Source organism: Monomorium pharaonis, chromosome 2, assembly GCF_013373865.1.
Source record: "Monomorium pharaonis isolate MP-MQ-018 chromosome 2, ASM1337386v2, whole genome shotgun sequence".
Taxonomy (NCBI): Eukaryota; Metazoa; Arthropoda; class Insecta; order Hymenoptera; family Formicidae; genus Monomorium; species Monomorium pharaonis.
Genome location: NC_050468.1, coordinates 19,659,252 through 19,684,760, shown reverse-complemented (window position 1 = coordinate 19,684,760; position 25,509 = coordinate 19,659,252). Strand labels below are relative to the sequence as shown.

General features: G+C 34.3%; 1 protein-coding gene across 1 annotated transcript in view; it reads right to left on the bottom strand.

Annotated features, from left to right (window-relative positions):
• The window catches only part of LOC105838926, a 43,730-nt gene extending 31,208 nt beyond the window's left edge, over positions 1-12,522 (bottom strand). The window contains exon 1 of the mRNA XM_012684858.3: positions 12,387-12,522. Within this exon, the coding sequence (XP_012540312.2) occupies positions 12,387-12,522 (136 nt within the window). The remainder of the gene's footprint in view (positions 1-12,386) is intronic.
• Between the last annotated feature and the right edge of the window lie 12,987 nt (positions 12,523-25,509).

Sequence of the window (25,509 nt, the reverse complement as noted above, 5' to 3'; positions counted from 1 at the left end):
AGTAAAACCTAAATTATACACAAAATTTGGAAGTTGAAAAAGTCAAGAATTCAGCATCCTAAAAGCCCCAAAAATTAAAGAATTAAAATGCCATAATCTCGTTAGTCAAGAAATTAGAAGTACATAATTTAATGAATCTATGGATTTTAGAATTTAAAATACTTTTCTTAAAATTCGAGAATATCTTTGAGGAATCTTTTTCGATTTGTTCTAACAGAAATATAGCTGATTTTTCTACAAAACTGAATATTTCTCGAACAGATCCGATGTTTATATCAGTTTACATCGGTTTGTTGCATCATTATATTCTACACGCTTTTATCATCTCGAGCGAACAATGTCGATCTAAAATTGAGCAAAATATCTCGCGTAATATACCAGGGAGAGAACGGATAATGACGGCATTGTGTAGGTAAAGCGCGCAAGATGGGTCTCGAAATATTCAAGCAAAGTATTTCAGCGTATCTGTGTCTTGTCTACAGGCGCACACCGCTTCCCACGTTCCACGAGTGCCATGACTTGTTGACTCAGGTCAGCCTTAAGGTCTTTGAAATTATACGACAGCCGTCCCGTGGACGTCCCGTGACTATTCACGAAGCCGTAACCGCCGCCCGACAGGAGATAAAGCCGGAAAGAAATCTTCGTCCGAGTGGTAACCCACGAAAACGACACGACGAGATAAACAATCGACAAAACGCAACGTACGTACCGCGCCACGTAACACACGGATTTATATTCCTGGAGGGTATAAGTCCCGGACCGAACGAATGTGTTTGTGAAAACAAATTTCCTCGAATAGTTTAGAATAAATTTTAATCAGACGAAATTTATGCAGCAATAATTGTACGTGAAATATTGTAATATTTCCGAGCTGGTTACTTTGATGTTGAATTTAATATAAATACGGCATAAATTTCACGTGATCGTTAGCAAATAATTGATATTGTGAGAATAATTTTGTAAAATTTTAAAAACGAGAAAAGTGCGGAAGAGACTGTTTAAAGTAAATACACAATTACTATAATTGTATAGCTTTATTTAGCGTACTGCAATCGTGTTCTTAATGAACCCAGATAGCAGCCAATGCTCGCAAGGATAAAGATAACGTAATATGAATGAATTTTTCATATTCATCAGGCGTTTTGCCACGCTTCATCTAAGTATTTTAAATACCGAATTAACACCTCGTTAAGTATCAAAGAATTATTTATATATTAGCCACGGTCTATCTCCTCATACGTACAATTTACAATAGATATTAAGTTACTAGAAACGATGCGACTTCTTTAACATTTTGAATATTGTGTTCGCGTTTGTAAGAAGAAAGAAAAAAGATAGTAACGGTAAGATGATGTGTTCATTTTCTTTAAATTTCTGTGAAAATGTAAAAATATTTTGATGTTATTTTTTCAGATTTATTAAAGTTTTGATTGATATCTGTAAAAACTGAAAACTGTTAAATATTAATTAAAACTTTTTAATTTAGATTTTTTAGAAACGTATCAATTTCATCATCTTGCCTATGTATAGTGTTTTTAACAATTAGTAAAATAATTGATACTTATTGTGTTATTTGTATAACTAAAAAGGTATTTACATATAGTTAAAAAAATATAAAATTACTAAAACATTAACATAAAAACAATTATTTACAGTGTACAATTAAAAATAAAGTTAAAACAAAAATAACTACTAATTATTTAGAAACATTAGAAATAAAATTTAATATTACATGAAATCAAAGAGATCAGATAGATATGTGATGAAAAATTCTGATATATTTATATTCAAAAAGTTTAAATCTCTGTATATTTAACATGTAATACTTGCATTTTTCTGATATTGATAATATAATACAATTATTATATTTCAAAAACAAAAAAATTAGTAAATTACATGTGGTGAAATTTATTTACACAAGTAATCAATATCAAAGAATTAATTATTTGAGTTACAATCAATCACATTTATAATACAATTGAAAGATTTATATGCATGTATCATCTTGTATACGTTTGATGTTTGTTATCTTCGCAATTATTATGTTTATTTATTTATTAATTAAAAATGTTTAAAAAATAAAAATATTAATATGGTATTGTATAACGTTTTTAGTTATATTATATTATGATTTTACAACGAAAATGAAAATATTTATTGTTATTATATCATTTCTTACAAAAAAAAACAATAAAATATATATGGATAGATATCTAAAACACATTTATTATTATACATATTATGCACTTTTATGAACAGATTGAAATTAAACTATAAGAGATTATTTACTATTATTTAAAGTCTCTAATGAATTGAACATCAGTTCACTATTTATCATTAGCTTAGAAATATTATTATAACAATTCGTCTTTTTACCTATTTTACCCCTCTTATAATACATAATATTATACATTTGTTTATGCAACAAATTCTTCTGTTTTTTTAGTACTGTGTAAATTGTAAAAGAACCACCGTTACAAATTATTTCAAGAAGCGAAAGATATTCTTGTTACGGTTCGTGACACAGATCGATCTTGTTACCATTCTTGCAAAATGGAATAGCTCTAGCGCTAACAAATTAACATTTTACGGTTTTTAACAAGAAGGCTGTTTCATATTTTATGTTGAAGCTTCGTGAGTTCACGTGATGTGACGAAAAAGTTTCACGTTTTGCTACGAAAAAAATGATCAAATCAAATATAAACAAATATTTTGTACCTGAGGTCCGGAGATTACAATCACTTAGCCCATTAAACTATATTCCTTAATGAAGAGTCATTAACAAGGAGAAATAACTGCGAAACTGTTCCTCGTTCGTGCATTGACGCAATAAACAGATAACGATTTTACTTATGTGCGCTACGTGCATCGCATTATTATGCACACTTGCCTCACACGGTGTTGAAAATAATATAGTTTGTATTACAATTAAAGCTATATAACAACAGTAGTTCAGTCTAATATTCTCGTTAGACAGCATATGATAATAGCAGTTAAGCTTAATTGCTGCCCTCTCATTCGATAATATTCAAAAGTGGTCGAATGAAAACATTTCCATGTATAAATTTTCGAAAGACAATCATTGTTAACAATAAACAGATAAATAATAAAATAAAATATAATAAGTGATACAAAGTGATGCAAATAACAATAAACAAAGATTAAAAATATGTTATTATCCATCAATTCTATATAGCTTGCCCTATTCTTATAATACTTGCATTATCTATTAAAATATAATTGATAAAATATTAATAATAGTTATTACAATAATAAATGGAAAAAAAAATTCAATATCTTGTAGTATTGCGTAAATAGCAGCAGCTGTAATCGCATAAACGCGGCGCCCACGCTTCCTGTATAAATTAAACTATGTCCACGCCGTTGAAAAATAGTGTGGTCTCTATTAAATCATTATGAATATTAAATAAAAATGCCGGCGTGAGCAAAAGGTTAGGCAACCACCGTGGAATTCTTTCCATTACAATAAGCCGAGTAAACAATGTAAGCGAAGACTTTATGAATATTCACCCGGCGTTATACGCACTCTTCCTCGAAGGTGTACCGTAAAATTTCCGCTAACGTGATTCTAGCATTTCCATTCTACCGTTGCACCGGCGCGTCGAGCGAAAACGTATTCTTTTTATCGGGAAAGAGCCGCGGAGGAGAAGAGAGCGGGAGAGAAATATAGTAATTTCAATAACATCGATGCAAGATTGCTATGAATTTTCATTAATTCCACCAGGGATTCTGTCACAATAACGCGCCGCGTGGAAAAATATCAATTATGGACGGTGGCATCCTCCATAACGTTGAGCTTGAAATTCGGAGTCTCTGATTGAACGCGTGGAAAACGTAGATTTTCATTAAAACGGAGAAGAATTTCTTTTATTAATTTTGTTTGTTGAAAGCTCCCAACAAACGAATCCATCAAAGCGATTTTCCAACAATTTTCATTTGTTATCAATGCGTACGCGAAAATTCCAATGAGGCATCTATCTACTATACGGAAAAATATAGAACAAGGTTATACGGGAACAATGCTGCTGTTTCCCTAATCCAAACAATACAGATTTTCATTAATTTTGGCCTTAATACACTATGTGTATTTAGGCGCCTTTATTTCCACGGCAACGTAATGGTGTGTGCTGTATAACGATATTAATTACGCTTATATTACGGTGCTGGTGTAGTTATAATATAATTTTTAATCTTTCATTTACGTAGCGAAAATTAGCTTCTACTGCAAAACCCCAAAATAAAAATGTAAAGCTTACGTAATAACAAGAGATATCGATAGACGCTAATATATGCATTAATCAGCCGCTGTTAATATTATTATTATTACCTTATATGTTGTTTTCAAATTTCACACGACGCATTCAATTAATTTTGATTACATTCGTAAAGGGCGCAATAAACGATTAATGAAATCTTTTTTCAACCCATCAAAAAGTTATTGCGCTTTTAATTAATTCGCTGGCGTGTACTTTTATTTTCATACACAATAATATATGTAATTTCATGATTTCCACGCGATTTGCGGATATTGAATTATTCGAGAAATTATCGTGTACGTCGTAATCTTACTGTCGATTTCAATTTGTCGCATTTACGCGTTACGGTTCGTCATTATGATTGCTCGTTGCCTTATTGCGATAGTTCAATCACCTCACCTCTCTCGTAGCGACAGCAACCAGCAGCAGCCAACAGTCAGGACATGTAATAACTCAAAGTGCATTACACCTTGGAACGCGCAATTACGGGCAATTACTTTTTGAAGTAACCCGGCAAGCTGCCACCAAACATTACCGGATGTAAGTACCGGAGGTGAGCACTCAACTATCGACGCCTATGGCAGCCGCCGTGTGCCAACGTTTAGTCAGACATCAACCAAAAGAAACTCATTCACTACACACAAGCAGGAACGGAGTCTAGACTAACTGTGAAACTTACCATTGCATTGAGGGAATCCTAATGGCTTGAAGGTTTGAGTTTACGTGTATCTCGCACGGCGATCAGAATTATTGTAAGTTACTCAACAACTTAATTCCAACGTTGTCGACACGGAAGAATGATTTGTACCGTTTGCACAAATCATTCTTCCGTGTTTCAATGCTCGAAAATAAGAATTTTTATACCCTTGTCATGTAGAGATTATTTTAATTCACGATTGATACACAGAAATAAAGCTATTTGATAATAGCTGCCAAACGTTGAGTTAAAATAATTCCAGTTAACTCTCTATTGTGTATGAGGCAAACGCTCAATTTATTTGATTTTCTTAATTGCATAAACGTGACTTTCTTTCTAAATTATATTTGTATGATGATTTTCTCTTTTTTTTTTCCAATTTGTATAGTATAGTATTTGTTAAAAACTTAATTTGAAAATGGGTGTTTGTCCACTGATAAAAAAAAATATATGACATTTGCGACTATAATTGAGTAGTAAAATAATTATAGTCAGAAATATCATTTTTATCACAAATACAACACATTTTTCTATCAGTATCGAACGAAAACAATAAAGAGTCAGTTATTTTTATAACAGAAAATAATTTTACTTCTTTAAATATTTAGTGTACTAAAATTTAACAATACTTGCTACAACTATTTAGAAAAGTAAAATTATCTTTGGTTAAATTAACAAAATATTTAATTGACATTATTTCACCCAACTTTAGGTATCTATTATTAAATTCTTTTTCTGCGTGTTAAAATTGCAAAATCCCTAAAAATAATAATATCAATGTGTTGTGATGCCGTTTCTTTTCTCTTGCGTGAAATGGGCAGGGGTAAGAGGTCTTGAATTTTCTACGGGGAATTTTCCCCCGGCAGCAATCTGCCGTGCAGTCCGCCCCTGCAAAGACGAAAGCTCTTCTCGTCGGTCGACACCGAGCGTTCACCGAGAGATACTTTATACTAGTTTTTCCAAGCCGATCCTCTGGTCCGTGGCATTATTATATGTTTTCTCGGTACGGGTAATTAGGGTGGACATCGAGCGCATACCGGGTGACCGCGGTACGAGGAAATTGCCTAAGTTTACGGCGAACGTATCCCCGCAATTGACGACGTTGGCAATGGCGCGAGACTTTCGTGGAGTCTTTCGCGTGTAAAGGCGTATCGAGAAAAATAGGCGGCGCGCCTCGGCCGCGTGCATCAATCTTTCACGACAGATTCCTTGACGATATTGGAGTTGATTTTTCCGTAACGAAAACACGGATGCATCAATCATTTTCGAGTTATTAGCATCGCGAACACAAGTGACTTTTCGCGAATTAAGCTTCTTTCTTAATTTACAAAAATTTACAATAATTTAAAATTATTTTCAACATAATATTCCAAATATATCAGACAATGTGTTACATTATACCGAGAGAAAAGTGTTTGATATTTATAATTATAATTTCATAATAAAATAACTGTAATTAGATATTTTATTTTTATAGTTATTACTATTATAATATTGTAATTTAATAATAATCTTATGCGTTTATAGTTCTGCCAATTAAAAAAAATTTATTTATAAATTATAATAATTTTAAATGTTAATATAGTAAAATATCAAGAGAGAGAAACTAAAATAAACCTTTATATATAGTAAATATATATAATCACAGTTATAGTAAATATAACTACTTTTTTAACATTTGCTGACTGTTTACGTAATAATAACTGATAACTAATATCATTTACACTTGATTAAAACAATTAAAAATGTAATATAATATCAACATACAGTTATATAGAACTAAAAATATTTATTTAATAATTGATATTGAAATTTTATTAAACATCGACGTCCGCTTTAATCAAGAATTAGCATTTTCTTTTCTTGATTGTATTAATTACACATCAGTTTTCTGCTTAACGTATTGTTTATAAATAAATAATTAACGCCGAAAATGACAATAAATTATAATTAAATTATAGTGATTGCAATTATTTTTTATATCAGTAAAAATTAATGATCTCATAATTTTATATCAATGTTTTATATTTAATTATTTTCTAGATATACAAAATTATTTTAATATCTGTAAAAAGAACGAAATATTTTAGAGTGCTGCTTAATGAAATCACTGAAGTGAGATCTGTCGCATCGCAATGCATTGTTAAGCGACGACGATTCAAGTAACAAGATAAATTCCGAGTGGGATAATAAACAAAAGCCGGATAACTGAATCACTGTTATTTTAGCGAAACTCCGTTTGCTGCGGATTCATTCGCCGTTGCGACCGTTGCGACCAATGGCTATAAGTAATTTATCACGCAATCACGGCTGCGTGTCGCCGCGGTGATCGAAACGTTATTTATCTTAATGTTTTCCGTTATTTATGTATCTACGGTTTGCGCGGCGGCGTCGCATCGGTGGCGTAATTACTGTTGCGCCGGATTAAACACAAGGGAAATTGTGAAGCTCCCTTTGATACTCTATGCTATTTCCCAGTGCCGATGCACTTTGCACGCGCTGTGTAAATGCATACTCGAGATTGAAAGCCTTAAGGCGAATAGAATTTATTCGCGAGCCGCTTCTTACGCTTCTGTTACAGGCTCCGTAGATTTTTGTAGCGGTTATAAGCGTGAGATCGAACCTTTATCATGTAATAAAATTAAAGTAGATTTGTACACTGAGTACAAAAATGTGTAACATTTGCAACTAAAATAATTGCATAGTAAAATAATATAAATTATAGTAAAAAATATAATTTTTATAGTAATTACTGTAATATTGATAATAATAACCATATGGTTGTATAGTAATTGTTTTATAATACAATATGTTTTATAGTTACCATATTAAAATTTAGTTATGGCAACCATATATAAGTTGCATATACCAATATTGTAATTATGAGAATTTTAATACCGTTCAAATAAACTATAATTTATATTATTTAATAACTATAAAGATATGATTGGATCTAAAAATGACCATGATATAATAAAATATTATAGTTATTACAACTTTTTTTCTCTTGGTGCAAGTTTCACAAACGCATGCAGTGCAAAAAGAATGTTTGTTTTCATGGCTATAATTGAATACTAAAATAACCATGATAAAGATTTTTACAATCAAAACACATTATTGCTGTAATGTCTGCAGTAATAATAATAACAATGTGTTACACTAATAAAAAATAATTATTATTACAATTATTATCTATAGTTGAAATAAAAAATGATTCTAAATTTTCATTACTCTTAGTGCCAATTATATTTAAATTATAATAATCTTTTATTAATGTAAAACATATTGTACGTTATTATTACTAATTTATAGTAGTAATAACTATAAAAATAACGTTCCTAATTATGATTGACAACCCTTATAAAAATGTAATACTAGACAGTAGTAAATTAGCCAGTAATCAATATTTATAAGTATTAATTCTTAGTATTAAAAGTACTGCTGTTAATGCTTTTAATACTCAAAATGAGTAATATTTACTGGCCAATTTTACACTGCCCAGTATCATAGTTTCAGAAGGGAAAATATTAAATATTTTCTCTCAATGCGTATTTACAGACGAAGAATTATTTTTCGACAGAAATCATTGCGACACATTTTTTTGCACGTATCGTGCACTTATAAAGTATCACATCAGGTAACGTATCCCTTCTCCAGGAAACAAAAATTAATTTTCTGCCGTCCACGCGTAATGCAGCTCTTTTCCGCAATGGCCGTGCAAGCGTAATAACTGACGACGTGAATCCATCTGTTCGCATTTCCGACCAGCAACTTCATCGAGCGCGACAGCGATGTATCCACTTTGGCGCTGTGCGCACGCGAGAGAGAGAGAGAGAGAGAAGAGGAAGAGGAAGAGAGATACAAACGGTATTAGAGCAGCTGTGTTTGGCCGCATATGCGACGTCCAATAAACCGAGGCGGTTCTCATATCGAAGTACCGGCACGGCGACGGCAACCGGGAGTTGCGCGAAACGCGCGCCGCCGGCGGGACGTAATTTAACAATGACAACGACAACTGCACAACAGCCGCCTTTACTTCCAGTTTCCCAGAGTGAAGAAAAGGAGCCGTGGAGAGACGCGCCGCACACCGCCAATTCGAGTTATCTTAGAGAGAGAGTCGGCATGTGACAAATGACAACATGCTGCAGCACGCTATGATCGATTATTGGCAGGCTCGCTTGCGATGGCCGGATCGAGTTCCGTCGTTTCACCGCTCGCGATGGTCCTCTCCTCTCCTCTCCTCTCCTCCCCGTCACCCCCCCCCCTCCTCTCGTCGACGTCCGGGAGAGATTTATCATTCTTCTAACTGATGATCGAAACGAGCGCGTGACGTTCGGTAGTTCACATAGTTTTCCCCCAGCGGTGATGGATCGACCGTTCTAAGATTCTGTGGCTTCCGTCATTGCTGCCTATTGGTACTTACGGCATCATATTTCTTGTTGCTGAATAATGGCACGGTCCGCTATTATCAACTACGGGCGCGCGCGCGCGCGCTGCTCGTCTCGCGATTATTCGCCTGTACTCCGGCGGTATCGGAAAAATTTGCGCGACTCCCGCTTCCACGTCCGTTCGCCGATGCGCGATCTGACAACGTATTAAAACGTATTTATTTCAACAGACATATTTTCTGGTTTATTTCTCGTCAAAGTGCGCCTCCTTCTCGATTATTTGCGTATCGCGTAACAGCCGTTAAAGCCATCGGATTTTATTACAATGTATCAATAATGTATCAATAATGCATATTATACATATCCCGGAAATCACGCGATCTGTTTTTTCAATTAAAATCGAACGGAAGAGGACGGGAAAAAACAATACGCGGGTGAAAACTACCGGAGTGCGAGGGGAAAGGGAGACGGAAATACGTTAAATGCGATTTTATTTACACGCGCGAAATATGACTCTGAAGAAATATTTGCCGACTCTCCATCGAGTTCTGATAACAAATAACATATCCGGCTATAATTCATTAATTACTCGCTAGTATATTCCAGCAGATCAATAAATAGAAATTACAAAATCTTCCATGGTGAAGAGAATATCGAGAATACAGCGGGGCTGAGTACGCCACGCGTACGGTACCGCGCGTTCTACGCTATATGCAGTCGGACGGAACGATTTTCATCGCAGACTGCAAACGCTCGCAGCTATAAGGATCGCTTATGATTCTCCTCCGTCATGGCGCGAGATGAGCCAGACGTTTTGGCACAGCTCGGTAATGGCATTGTATCAATACTATTTCACCTTGCCAAGAGGACTCCTTGGGCCGAGATATCAAGGACCTGGTGCGCCGAGGTCACGTCGGCGGAGGGCGCGGAATTTTCTAACAGGGATGATATATAGAGCCAGTCAAGCTTGGACGTCCGTGTAAAATCCATTCGGCATAAGGTGAGTGGGGTGGAGGAAAAAAGAATCACTTAGATGATCTGAGAGCGGGAGAAGGGGAGAAAGGTCGAGGCGGATTGGATAGAGAACGTCGATCTTGACTGCGACTGTGACAAGCGACATAATGGACACTTACAAGAGTGCAAAAAGCGAATGAAGGCACTTCGGGGGGGAGAAAGGATTTTAAATAGTTATTACTAATTAAAGAATTTAAATATTGGCGATTACTTATTTTGGCAACTTACAAGATGCGTTATATAATTTATATAATTAAATAGATTCCTACGAAGGAAGGATATTTATTTTTTTTTTCCTTTTTTTTCTGTGTATCACAAATGACAAATTATTCTAAAAATTTTCTATTATCTATTGAATGTTTTACAATTTTTTTTATTAAACTTCTTGCATATATGCTGAATTTTAATTCAGTTTGTATGTATATACTTTATAATGTGTATGCCTTTCAATTTTCTTAACTTTATTACTCTCTCATATCACAGCTTTACTTTCTTATTCATTGTGTTTATTTAGTCTTATTCTTATTATCGCTTATCTTATGTTGCGGTTTCAGATTCAATTCTAACTGTAATTTTTAAGTTTAGGTTTGGGTTTTCAAGAAGAATTATTGATGATATCTCATCTTTTAATCGTACAACTCTAAATTTTATGTTTTATTATATAACTCTACTCATACATATACTAAAAATTCTACTAATAATGAAGCTTTTATCGATTCTCTCTAATTGCACGTTACTTTAGTGATTCATCACACGTGTTTTGCGATAAAGAAGGAAGTGTCTCTTTCATGTCTAATTAAACAACACGAAAGTCGTAATGTTGCTGTAAAAGGTTGTATGCAATTGATCGCTTTTTTCTCGTCGGAAGGTCGACTCCCAAAGAGAAAGGGAACGAGTCTCGGGACCACTAAAGTGACGCGAGATAATAGATGTAAGACGGGAAAAAGCCGAACAAGGATGGAAATCCTGCCGGACGGCCGCGACTGGTGAGAATCCAGGAAAATCCATCCACTCACCGGCGATGCGATTAATCAAAGCCGCAGGGCGAAAATGAACGTCGCGTAAATTCGAACGTTTTTACGGTAAAGGTAAATGAAGAGCGTAATTAAATCTAGCGAAACGCTCTTTAAGCATTTCAAGTGTGTACGCACGTACCCGCGCGTTTTAATACAGTATTGGAAATGTTAGATTCTTCAAATGTGGACAATAATAAATAAATAATTGTATACTTTAGCTTCTTTTCACAACGAAGCATAAATTGAAAACATTGTGTAGGCTATTATTATCAATGAGTTAATATAAATTTTTTAATTTCCATTTTACAAAAGGATATATATTCTTCCCTTCATTATACTTTTAAATAGCAACGCTTTTTAACCGGATGAAAGAAATGGTATTCATCATCGACCGTGATTTGATAGAAATTGCGCTTCACCCGTGCATTAACCCTGGCCCTATAGTTACGCAAGAGACGATCTATAGATCTCTCGATCGGAAACAATGGTCCTTAAGATAGACTGCTCTCACGACACATGGGAAGAAATATCGCTTGATACTCACGGTCTTCTCAAATCTAATTATACCTATATAAGAGTATTAAAACTTGCAGACTGTAATGTTCTACGAAGATAAAAAGCGCAATGTAGAGTATGTACAAGTGACACAATTTTACAGACTAAATAATTTAATTTGTCGCTATAAATTGTATTTATTCTCTTAAAGACATCCGAAGGATATTTCTGGTCGATAAAAGAGACGTTCAAAATTAAACCTAATGTGATCCGGAAATTTACTTTATACATATATTCACATACTATATCTTAATATTATATATATTAGAATTTTATATAATATATATAATATTATAATATTTTATGTAAATAAATTCTTTCTTCTATCGTTTGATTCTTAAATCGTTCCGATTAAAAGTAAGAAAAACGACACCGATTAGAGTTGCTAATGGCCCTTAATGAGTTGAAACATGCTCCCATCACCATACACAGCTCTCACCTGGTTTGATCTCGCGGGGATAAGCCTGCGCCCACGATCCGTCCACGACGAGCAGCAGCAGCAGCAGGAGCAGCGGCGGCAGCAGCAGTGGCAACACGAGGACCACTGAGATCCTAGAGATGTTCGCCAAGGTCATCCTCTTGGTCCCGGGGCCGATCGAGCTCTGTTCTCCGTTACCGTGGGGTTCACCGGGCACTGATCGTCGCCGAGGCGAGGCCCTACGGCGCCGAAGGGGGATCGAAACAATCGATAAATCAGAGAACCCGATACCGGGCCGTGAGAGACGAGTGATGACCTTCCAGAGGTCCAGGAGGAGGTCACGCGCTGCGTGCACCGCGCCGCTGCCAGCGACCTCGGGACCTCTCTAAAGTCGGCGGCGGCGGCGGCGACGGCGGCAGCGACGGCGGCTTCGACGCCAGGTCAGGCGAGATTTGAAGTGTATGTGTATACCGGCGGTACTCACGGCCGCCAGTGTCTGCGGCGAGCGAGGCGGGCGAGCGAGTAAGTGAGGATCGAGTGAGTGAGGATGGACTGACAGACGGTGCGGGCGTACGCACGAGTCAATGAAGTGAGTGGTACTTACCCATGAGGAGCCCTCACCTTACCCAACTCGGACCTTTCCCGCCACCCCGCCTCCCTCACCCCTCGCACTTCTCTCGCACGCACGCACGCACGCACGCCTCTCTTTTACCTCTCGCCCGTGGCTCTCTTCTCTTTTCCATCGTCTTCCTCCTCTTCTTCCGCCACTGTCTTGTTCTTCTTCCTCCTCATCTTTCTCCTACTACCGCTCGTCTCCTCCCCCACCTCCTTGTTTCTTTACCTTTTTCTTCTTCATCTTTTCCTCCCGCATCTCTTATTCCTCGCCTCGTTTACTTTCCTCTTCCCTTTTCACCTTACATTCGACTCACATCAACTGTTAATTGGCAAGCGTTTACAAAAGATTTACTTTTCAACGGTAAAATATTCTATACAATTGAGCGATCCGCGTCTTTTAAATATTTTCAAATAATATAAATTAATGTTTCAAATTAATCAATAAGAAACCGTAGAAATTGCGTTATATTATAAAACTCTTGTAAAAAAGTATGTTATTCTGTAAAGTTTCATATTGTTTAGTATTAAATATAGTGTATATTGTACTGTATATTGTACTGTATAATTGAGTCACATATTAATTCTGTCTCTCATTCTCGTACAATCTCTTTTGCACGACGTAGATTGCATCCACTATCAGCGCAAAGTTTCGGTAAAAGTGCAACAGATTTCAAATCTCGAAAGTATAGCTTCTGCACAGCATCGCCGCCGTAACAGCTGCTTTTATCACGAATGAAGAATCTTATGAGTAATTAACAAACTTCCTGGGCAACAGAGAGTGCAGTTTACAACTTTTTATTCTGGTTTCAGGAATAGCTAAATTCATAGATATCAAAAGTATACATTACTATGTTAATAAGATAAATTATTTTATATACAATTATACTTACAAGGGAACCTCGCGAACTCGAAAATTCAGATTTTAATAAAACTTGGCATAAATGTAGAGGGGGTGAATACATGAATTAGAAATTTTTAGTTGGTGCCCAAAAACGGTTTGAAGGGGTAAAACCACCCTTCAAAGCTGAGACAATTTTTGCGGTTTTTCGATATTTGTCGTAAATTAAACAAAATATAAAAAAATGTTTCATACAAAAGTTTTACAGCATAAATACCTTCATTTAACTATGCTATTTATTAAAAAAAAAATTTTTTTTTAACTTGTTTTTTCTCGCGAGATTCCCTTATCAGAGTATTGTAAAAATTCATTATTTTCCGCAATCGTCAGCCTATTGCAAAAATTATTTTTTACAATACTCTGTGTATTGTAAAAATTCGATATTTTCTGCAATTGTCAGCCTATTGCATTAATTATTTTTTACAACACTCTGTGTATTGTAAAAATTCGATATTTTCTGCAATTGTCAGCCTATTGCAGAAAATAATTTTTACAATGCTCTGTGTATTGTAAAAATTTGATATTTTCTGCAATTGTCAGCCTATTGCAGAAAATAATTTTTACAATGCTCTGTGTATTGTAAAAAATCGATATTTTCTGCAATTGTCAGCCTATTGCAGAAAATAATTTTTACAATGCTCTGTGTATTGTAAAAATTCGATATTTTCTGCAATTGTCAGCCTATTGCAGAAAATAATTTTTACAATGCTCTGTGTATTGTAAAAATTCGATATTTTCTGCAATTGTCAGCCTATTGCAGAAAATAATTTTTACAATGCTCTGTGTATTGTAAAAATTCGATATTTTCTGCAATTGTCAGCCTATTGCAGAAAATAATTTTTACAATGCTCTGTGTATTGTAAAAATTCGATATTTTCTGCAATTGTCAGCCTATTGCAGAAAATAATTTTTACAATGCTCTGTGTATTGTAAAAATTCGATATTTTCTGCAATTGTCAGCCTATTGCAGAAAATAATTTTTACAATGCTCTGTGTATTGTAAAAATTCGATATTTTCTGCAATTGTCAGCCTATTGCAGAAAATAATTTTTACAATGCTCTGTGTATTGTAAAAAATCGATATTTTCTGCAATTGTCAGCCTATTGCATTAATTATTTTATACAACACTCTGTGTATTGTAAAAATTCGATATTTTCCGCAATCGTCAGCCTATTTCAGAAATTATTTTTTGCAACTTTCAGAGTATTGTAAAAATTCATTATTTCCCACATTTTTTGCAATAGGCTGACGATTGCGTAAAATAATAAATTTTTACAATACTCTGACAAGGGAACCTTGCGAGAACCCATAAATTCTGATTTTAATCAAACTTGGCATAAATGTGGAGGGGGTGAATACATGAATTTAGAAATTTTTAGTTGATGCCCAAAAACGGTTTGAAGGGGTAAAACCACCTTTCAAAGTTGAGACATTTTTGCGGTTTTTCGATATATCTCGTAAACTAAACAAAATATTAAAGAATGTTTCATCCAAAAATTTTACAGCATAAATACCTCCATTTAACTACGCTATTCATTTTTTGGGAAAAAAAAATAATTTTTTTATAAAAAAATTTTTTTATAAATAAATAGCATAGTTGGGCAATAACTAAAAATTTCTAAATTCATGTATTTACCTCCTCTACATTTATGCCAAGTTTCATTAAAATTTGAATTTTCGAGTTTGCGAGGTTCCCTTGTTAGTACAATATTAAGTTCTTTTCGCATAAATAATTTCTAAGATAAATTCTTGATTATTAAGATGTAAATTGCATGTTATATGTAAGGCACCCAATATGGCCCATCTAAGTTTGGGAATTTTTTAAATTTCTTAATAAATATGAAATTAAAAAATAACAGTCCGATTTAAAATAGAAAATATTTCTAAAATAAAAAAATATATAATATTTTTAATAATTTATATAAGTATAGTAAAGATTTTTTAAAAAGATAGCACTTAAGCCATGTTGACATTCGGCTCAATATGGTTCAGTTATATATATTTTCCTCTTTTTTATGAATATTTTTAAAAAAATGCAAAATAAAAATTAACATGCTTTTTTCAGCATTTATTATGGACAACATACTTATGGAAAAAATTACACATACAACTATTTATTAAGTAAAAACTTATGTTTATTTACTACAAAGCGTTATTTTAACTTTTACTTGTCAAAGAGATTGTCCAACATTAATTAGAAAAAGACAAACAACACTAAATAAAAAAACAGAATCTTAACTTTTATATGATAATAAGATATATTGTGTTTCCAGTGTATCTGGTCATAATAATTTCACCATACAGTTTCCTTTTTTTTAATGTAAGCAAAAAGTTTTAATAAAAATGTAAAATAAGTATAATGGGAATAATTAAAAAACATAAATAAAGAGCTACTGTAATATAAATTGCGGACATTTATAATTGGTACATGATAATTACAAAGTAAAAACTTTATACCTTTGAAATTTTATATTAAAAAAAGCACAATTTAAAAGTGTGATTGCAACCCGTAGAAAGTAGATATTGACTAATTAACTGCATAAATACATCGTATCGACTTTCTGAACGATATATTAGCGTTATCTGTAAAATTCATTCTACAACTATTTGAAAATGTGGGATGAATATCCAAATTGGATACAAGTATCTCATATGTTACTCCAAGAGAATATTAATGCAAATAAACTTACAAAAAGCTTCACTTTTCCAATTAGCTCACGTTCCTTCACACACTTTTAAACAATTAATAAATTATAAAAATATAATATTAAATACCTAATAAAATAAGTATGTGTAAATGTGCTGTATAAATTCCACAGAAACATGTTACTCTATTCTAATTATCACTAAAAGTAAAAAAAGAGCTAAATAATAGCGAAAATTGACACCTTGCCAACAGTTTTTAGCACGAATGCCTCCTCTCTCGGGAGAAACCGGCTAATTGTAATTCGAAGAAATTTATAATGCGGATACACGAGTACTTTTGACACTCACGTGCGGCATTCCCTCGCACATTGGCCTTTTGTTCCGGCTCCCTCGCTTACCTACGCTCCGGCCGTCTCGTTGTTCCTTAGCGTTCACCGTACCGTGTGTTCCCACACGGTTAAACTTCTCCACCTCTCCATTTATCCGGCATCTTTTCTCCCGTGCGGAATAGCGCCGGTGTAATCCTTCGCGTGCAAACATCTCTCCTTCAAGTCTCCTCGGTCCATTCGAGCGCGGACGCGCGTGCACGTGCGGACGACACGCGATAATTTTATTCCGGCGCTATTTAAATAGCTTCGTTACTGCCGCGGTGCGAAAACAACCTCAGGTTGTTTCATCCCCTCGCGATCTCCGCCGCATCCTCCCGCCTACGCTGCGTTTCCGCGGCGTTGGCGTCGCGTACCCGATTTTCTCCCGCGAACTTATTGAAATTTCAATGCGAAGGCACGAAGAGGGAGGAAACTCTTTTCCGCCTTTTGCTCTTCCCTGCTCTTTCCTCTTCGCTTTGTCTCTTCGCGACGCGAACGCAAACCAAGATGCAGCCTTCATCACTTATTTCCCGCGTCTCTTCTCATTCATCTGTGTGTAGTCCCGGCTGTTCTTTCTGTGCAAAGATCTCAGACTCATTTCTCGCTACTTAATTTGTATAAGCATTCCTTCTTTTCTCGCTGAACATGACGCGATATTTCTTCCTCGCAATTGCGCCGCTGTAGCAATTAAAACTATTAGAATTGTATGAAAACGTCGTTCCTGTATGAAACCAAGAGAGATGAAGTAATTGAAGCTATTAAATATTAATTAAAAAATGTGATTAATTAAAAAATATTAATATGTACAATGTTTTTAATAATGTGACGATATTGCATGATGAATCGAAGAGAAATCAAGAATGGTAATGTGATCCTTCACTAAAATAAATTTAAAAAATTTGTTGCTTTCTTCAAAACAGTATCCTCTTATAAAATTTATTTAATAAAAATAGAAAGAAAACATTGTGGAATATATACAAATATGTGTACGTATACACATGATTTCTTTAGTATATAGACTGCAATATTAAAAATCTGTAATACATGTAATATAACTATAGATTAGAATTATAATCAACTTATCGAATGACGACGTCGATTGTAAAAACTTAGAAAAAAAGATCATGTCTACTGAAACGTCAGCACGCTTAGGGGGTTACATTAGCAAATGTATATTATAACTTCAGAACTTTGTGTAACTTAGAATGTGTATAGCCAAATAAAACATTAAATAACAAAAAATATTCAAGTGTATACATATTTGTTTAATAATGCGCCCCAATTTAGAAAATATGAAAAAATGTAATTAAATGTCAAAATATACCTAAAAGTTTCGAAGTGCTTGAAAGTAAAAATGCCTTACAACAAATGTCGATTCTTGTGTATCAACATATTAGCGTTACTACATAACTGCTAAGTATAAAGATATTACGAGTGACCATAATATCAATAAGGATCCTAATTATCATCTTCTCCTCTAGATATTATATATTAAATTATATTATTGAATATACATTATATTATTAAAAATAGATAGCAATAAGGAAATTAAGACATTGTAAAATATTTCTTGTTTCGTCCAATTATATAATAATAGGCTGTAATTACATATTGATCTTTTTTTTTTAATTTTGCCGTAATAGAAGTTGCAATACTTCCAATAAGCTTTGACTTTTGCTCGACTGTAAGTGTATTCAACTTTTCTCTTTTGGCTGCAATACGACAAACTACATTGCATTGTAAAGGCCGCACTGTCAGCCGTAAAACCTTTCGCGAGGCATTCGCGAAATATTGATTCCCGCTGAAAGCAGTTTGGACGCAGCTGAGACCATCGCGGCGCGGATATACTTTTTCGACGAACGGCAGCACGCATTTTCACAAATTTTCGATAATGGACAGCACAATGCGTTGAAATACCGCGCCGCTGCCTTTTCCTCGCGCGCCAGGAAAAGCTATTGTGCGGATATTGTGAATAAAATGCATTAACTAGAATCGATTCCGTGTGGCTTTTCGGTTACTCGCTGGACCAAAACAGATCACTGCCGGCAGAACTAAACAGGCAACTGGTGGTTGACGGTAAAAGATAATAGAACTATGAAGATAGAAATGTAAATAATGCCCGAAAAGAAATTAGCAAAAGTTTGCTGGTTTTTAAAAAAAAGTTTTTTTAGCAAAAACTTTGCGGCTCGAATGATATATTTTTGAATATTACAATGTTAGAAGTAATATTTTTTTTATCGTAATTTATGTTCTGTTTTGGAAGAAAATCTTTCTCATATTTATTCGGGTTAACATAAAGTTGATTAGACGATTTATTATTATTAATTTTATTTTATACTGTGAACCATAAAGTGCGCGTTTGTATCTAACTAATTTGTTATCCTAAAAAGGGACTGCGGAAAATGTATCTATTTCATAAAAAAACTTGTCTGGAAACTTCGACATTACTCGCTCCGTTTTAGTTTAGAAAGAAAAGAACTTGCTCTGCAAAAACGTATCGGAGAACGATCGCTTTCGCAGATGGGCAAATATTACGTGAAGTACGAACAAATGTGACGCGAGCGCTGGCACGTGGGAAGACCAATGAGAGAGGCTGAAATCACGGTGCAGGAGAGGAAAGCGTGCTGTGGACAAGTCTATCCATCTTGCTCGACAAATCTGGGGAAGTGAAGTCTCGACGCACGAGGCCTCTCATGGAGCTTAAATGACAGAAAAAAGAGGTGCAGCTCATCTGTAGACCTGTGGAGGTCGTGAGATGCTGAGCGAACCGCTCGCGCGATCGACAGCAAGCAATCGTCGCAAAACTGACTAGTTTTACATGAGAATACCATGATAGCAATCTCCCGTTTTTCAAATTTTGCATTGTAAATTGATATCAATTGACAAACACTATAAAGGTGGCAAACGTTATCAGTAAACTCATATTGTGTATTATATACGATATATACATATATATGTATACATATATATATGTATATAATATTAATATAATTTTGATAATTTGTGTGTGTGTATCAGAGATATATTAATTTTAATAACAAGAATATCAGAATTTTCTACGAGTTCCCATTATTTGACATATGCACAATTATTTCTTATTTAATTGTTATAAACCGAGTATTATAATTATTATATATTTATAATTATTAAATAAACTTATATAAACTCACACACAATTCGTTTCCGATAAGTAAGCATCATTAAGCTTGTTCGCACCCTTCCATGTCGGCTTGCGGTCGTATCTATTTACGAGGCTAATTGTGATGTCGGGACGAGAGTGAAGAGATCATTACGTCGTAGATCATCCATTTATGGCCGCGTAGCCATCTGGTCGCCCAGCTTCGCATGAAGATAGAGCCGTTTCAAACGAAAGCCGACCTCCCGTGAGTATCGAGTATTTTGTAATGAGATGGAGGTTCGTCGGACTTCGATCGAGACTACGATTAACTTCCTCTTTCCTACCATGTTCTCTTCAACATCCTACTCGTCTTCATTTCTTTAGTGTCAGCTCCGCTTTCAAAGTCTTTCAAGTTATTTTAAACACTATTCTCACGAAATTGAACTGCGTAAGACATTCAGTTTTTTCTATAAACTTCTATCTTCGTATAATTAAAAAATCCTAAAAGGTTACTTAACATGTCCACCATTATTATTAGTAGACAAAATAAAACGTTTTATCCGTCAAAAAATAAACAGTTAATAATGTTATAATAAACATAATTGTATGTATAATGTGGAACGTACGAAATTACCATGTATATGCATGTGTGTGTGTGTGTGTGTGTGTGTGTGTGTGTGTGTGTGTGTGTGTGTGTGTGTGTGTGTGTGTGTGTGTGTGTGTGTGTGTGTGTGTGTGTGTGTGTGTGTGTGTGTGTGTGTGTGTGTGTGTGTGTGTGTTATTCAGAAATGTACAATACAACTGAGTTAATAATATATACAATAATATTGAATAGGAATAATTGTTAAATATTTGTTTTTATATTTAATTTTTTTATAATAGAAAAATTATAGCAAAGAATAAATTTATTGCAATAAATATTTTGCCGGTTTTTTATTTATTACTTATTAACATTAATGTGAGATTTCATTTATAATGTTTATTTTTATGATAATTATATCTAAGAAATTATGTTTTAAAAATAATTTCTTTTTTCCCCTCTCTCTTTCCACGTTCGATTATTCTCTTGTACACATAATGAAATTAAAAAAAAATTTTTGTTTTATAAAAGTTTATTGGATTCAAGTTTTCGAGTATCAAAAATAACAGGAAAGTAATCCTCGTTGATCAAACAAGAGATACAGACTCTCTATAATTGGTTGCGTTGAATGTTCCGAGTCGTTGTTTTCAGAATATCAAAGATACGAATAACTTTTGCAATCTCATCGTCTCCCGCCGAAGTAGGTGTCCATTGATCCATGCACGCGGCATCGAACGGAAATTCATTGACTCGATGAAGAACTTCAGTGAGGAAGCTATGTTCCACAACGGAATGACGGTTCTGGATTTCCGATTCTCGATTGGAAACTTCCCACAGCTTCTAGTTGAAAGTCAAACCGGTGATTTTATGCGCTTTTGGATAGTACTCTGCTTCATTCTCTATCTACATCAACGTGTGAAGAACATGAAAGTGCTACATGAACGATGTAAGTCGTTTCCAAAGGTAATTGCGCTGAAGAGTTTTATTAAGCAGAAATAATGACTGTTAAGGAAACTTAAACGGAGATCAGCGATGTGACGAATATAATAGCAACTTTTAAGAAGTTTATTAAAGTAGCGTCAATCAGAGACTCACAATTTTATCAATTATTAGTTCAAATAGATAATTCATTAGTTTTTTTTTTTTTTTTTTTATAAAATTCAGTATTTATTATCGAAATGTATCGATACAGTTTAATCATAAAACTAATCCTTAGTTATGAATATTTTTCTCTACCTTTCAAGCAAGTTATAATTTCCAAATAGAAAAACTTTTTTTACAAAAATTCATAAAACCATCTTTTTATTTTTTCGATATTTAAAATTTTTTGTTAAATAAAATATGCATTAAACGAAATAATATTCTGAGGACGTTATATCCAACAAAAACTTTATTCGTTTTAGCGCATTACATAAATAGTTCTAGCGTACGATATTTACAACTTGGAAATCCAAAAAACTTTAGTAAGTTTTTATATTCAAACCAAGATACATTAATAGATCTGATAAGGCAAAATATATGACAAAATTAATAAAAAACGAGCTTTATTCAAGATACACAATGAAATTAATTCCGAACATAGAATGTTGAAAGTATATTTTACACTACAAATTTGCACTGAAAAAGGTTGTTATATTAATTGGAAATCTGATTCTATCAGCGTATCTAGTCAAAAACGAACGAATCAGAAATTTTGCAGGAAACCATATGTAGGATTATAGTTAAGTCAATCAAACATGCTAGTTATAAAATCTTGAATTATAATAACCAAAGATTCTGCTTGGTTTCTTTAAAGTGCACTCATCACGCTTCGTTAATCAAACTACTTTTTCTAGTGCATTAAATAAATTTTTTTCCCGAAAACTTAATTAAAAATTAAAATACCTGTTAGTATTTTCAAGACTATTATTAAAAATAAACCCGGACAATTAATTTCATACGATGCAGCACGCACAGCAAAATTTATCAAATTTGTATATCAAATATATCAAGTATAACAAGTATATTGTTGAACAAATATGTAGATCATCTAAGAGTAAAAATAATGACTCGACTCTGAAAGCTTTTGCATATTAGCCTCCTCAAAATAATTAGAATCTTTCAGTAATAATTATCATCATGTATCTTAATCGTAATTATAGATTTTTTTAAATTTATAAAATTAATATCAATTGTTGTTGTCAGTCTGAAATCAATGTAAGGCATAAGGTATATATTCTTCCTAGCACGAATGTATGGAACACGCACTTGTAAGTTAATTTCCGTGAATCCACCAGCGCCGGGAAACGATTTCTTGCCGTGGCGCGACACGGGTAATAGGTGGAGAGGCGCGGGGAACCCCGTCGTCGGTGATCATCGCCGATGACGACGCGGCAGGCGGTCGGCTTCTTTCGTACAACTTCTTCGAGGGCGACTCTAGATCCATGTTTCATGAGCTACCTCGTTGGAAAGGGTTAAGGCCACCGCGGATGCCGCGAAAGCCGCGATCGCTGCGACTTGCCCATCTCTCGGGACTTCCCTTTTCACGGCCAAGGGAAACTGAAAATCTCGTAGAGTTCTCGGAATCGTGACATTTGTGTGAGCCTTAAAAAAATGTATTAATCTTTTTATTCGATAATTATTTCTATAATATACTGTCAAAATTGCTGTTAATAAATACATTGCCACATAATCCATTTCAAGAAAAAATTTGTTAAAAATATTTATTATTATCCTCTAATAATATTTTTTTGTTTACACTTTTATCTACATGTACATTTACATATTTCCGGTATACAAAAATTAAGAGCTTTATCTTTTTTTAAATTATAGATTTCTACAATTTTTTTATTAATAAAAAAGAATCAAGAAAGTACATTTATTTGACATTAAATTTAGTTTAAACAATTATTAAGATAAAAGATATCTCTTTTTAGATAGTTTTTAGACAAATTTTTAAACAAGAGTAAAACTTAAAAGACTACCGCATAATTATCATTATAATTGTATAATATTATGATTGTATAAGAAATATCGAAATAAAAAATTCTTCAAATTTCTCATAATGTTTTAACGTTTTACTTGAACGCTATGTGAATAACGTAATAACAGCAAACTGTATGGCGGAGTGCACAGTATGTCTAAATTACATACCTCTAATATCTACCTGACCCCATTTAGCGAATTTATCATGACGAAATATGGCAAAGTTTAACAGTGCCATGTGACGCTGCGGGATAGTAAAGATTAAGGATGTCGCACACCGAGGCCACCAGCGGCGTTCGAGTGCGTGCGCGATCTCAAAGAATGATGAACTTCAAAGGAATTTGAAATTAAAGCGGAAAAAGGTCAAACACGCTCGCTGGACCATTCGCTCGCGACGAAAGAAAATTATATTTAAATTTTCCTGCGATTTGGGTCGCGGTTCGACTGCGAATCCTCCGAACTAAAATAAAACATTTAATAAAACGTTGCGAGGTAAGAACGTAAACAAGCTCCGCGAACGTTGAACACTTTAAAGTCGTTTAAATCACACAACTCCAAGTGGATTAACTACGCTTGGTGATGCTAAATAGGTACACGAAAACACTCCGGGAAAATTTCCTCTCGCGCAACGAAACTCGAAGGTATCTTTTAATATACGAAACGTTTGCATAAACATGCGTTAAAATTAATTGAGATTTGACTGAGAGAGAGAGTGTGTGTGTGAGAGAGTGAGTCTCCGTGTCCTCTTAGACACGAAAAGCAACGAAAAGCTGGAAGTAGGTTTCAATAAATATTACTTTTGCATTTTATCTCGCATTAAACTTTTTAAAGGAAACCCGAAACGCGCGCAGGTATACGCGAACAACTCCTAATAATCCAAGATTACATCTTCCCCAGCTATAAACTAACGATCCTACCCGCGCCATCGTGAAATTTAGGTGAATGCGAATATCCGAAAATTCGAATTCTCACTATGAATACAAATGTCCGATGAGGACCGCCTACGTAATATCCGCTTATCTCGCTCGCTCGTTCGCTCGCTCGCTCGCTCGTATCGTAAGTCGCGTCGGTGTGTGGCGAGCTTTAAAGCTCGGCACTTGCGCCGGGGAAATGGTGCTACTCTGAATCACCGGCGGCACACCGGCGATATTCCATTCTGATCAATGCGCTCGCGACGATACGGCGCCTGCAGACCTTTCCGTCCTCTCAGATGCGCGGCCCGGCTCTCTCGAACGAAAGCCGGTGCACGCCGCCGCCCGGAGAAAACCGAAGTCACGCTGACGATGATCGGCGTTGCGCTTCCCGGTTCGATCGGTCGATCGGGAAACGGTGATCGCGTTTTTTTTTTTTATGCGGAACTAGATCGAACGAGGTGGAGCATCCGCGAGATTGGAATCGAAAATGAGATGTATGTGCACGCGGTGGCGACCGCTTCGAAATTTCATCGATGCAAAACATGTAAAATGTTTTGCCCGATTAATTTTGTATCCTTAATTAAATAAAATTAAAAGTATCTAGGAGAAAGAAAAGAATATCTGTGAAATTTAAAATGAGGATAAAATAATTCGCATTGCAAATGCAACACTATAGAAGAAGTCCTAATTACAGGTCATGTTATGTAATTTTCGACAGCAATTTTAATTTTTAATCAGCTAAAATTAAGATACAGTAATAAACATAAAAAATATACATGTATAATTAAGATTGGATAATTTTTTAATTTTTTTTATTGAGTTAAAATTAAGGCTAATGAGTATAAAATTAGTTACTTTAGAAGTTACATAAACGTAAAATCAAGTTAGTTAAAAAAGTTAATTTTAAAAATCATTACTTAATTAAATTCAAATGTAGAACGTATACTACAAATTTAATATTCTATTTGTAAATAAAATTTTACTTAATTAAATTCCAATTTGAAAACATACTATATCTTTTTAATTTATATTAGTAAAAT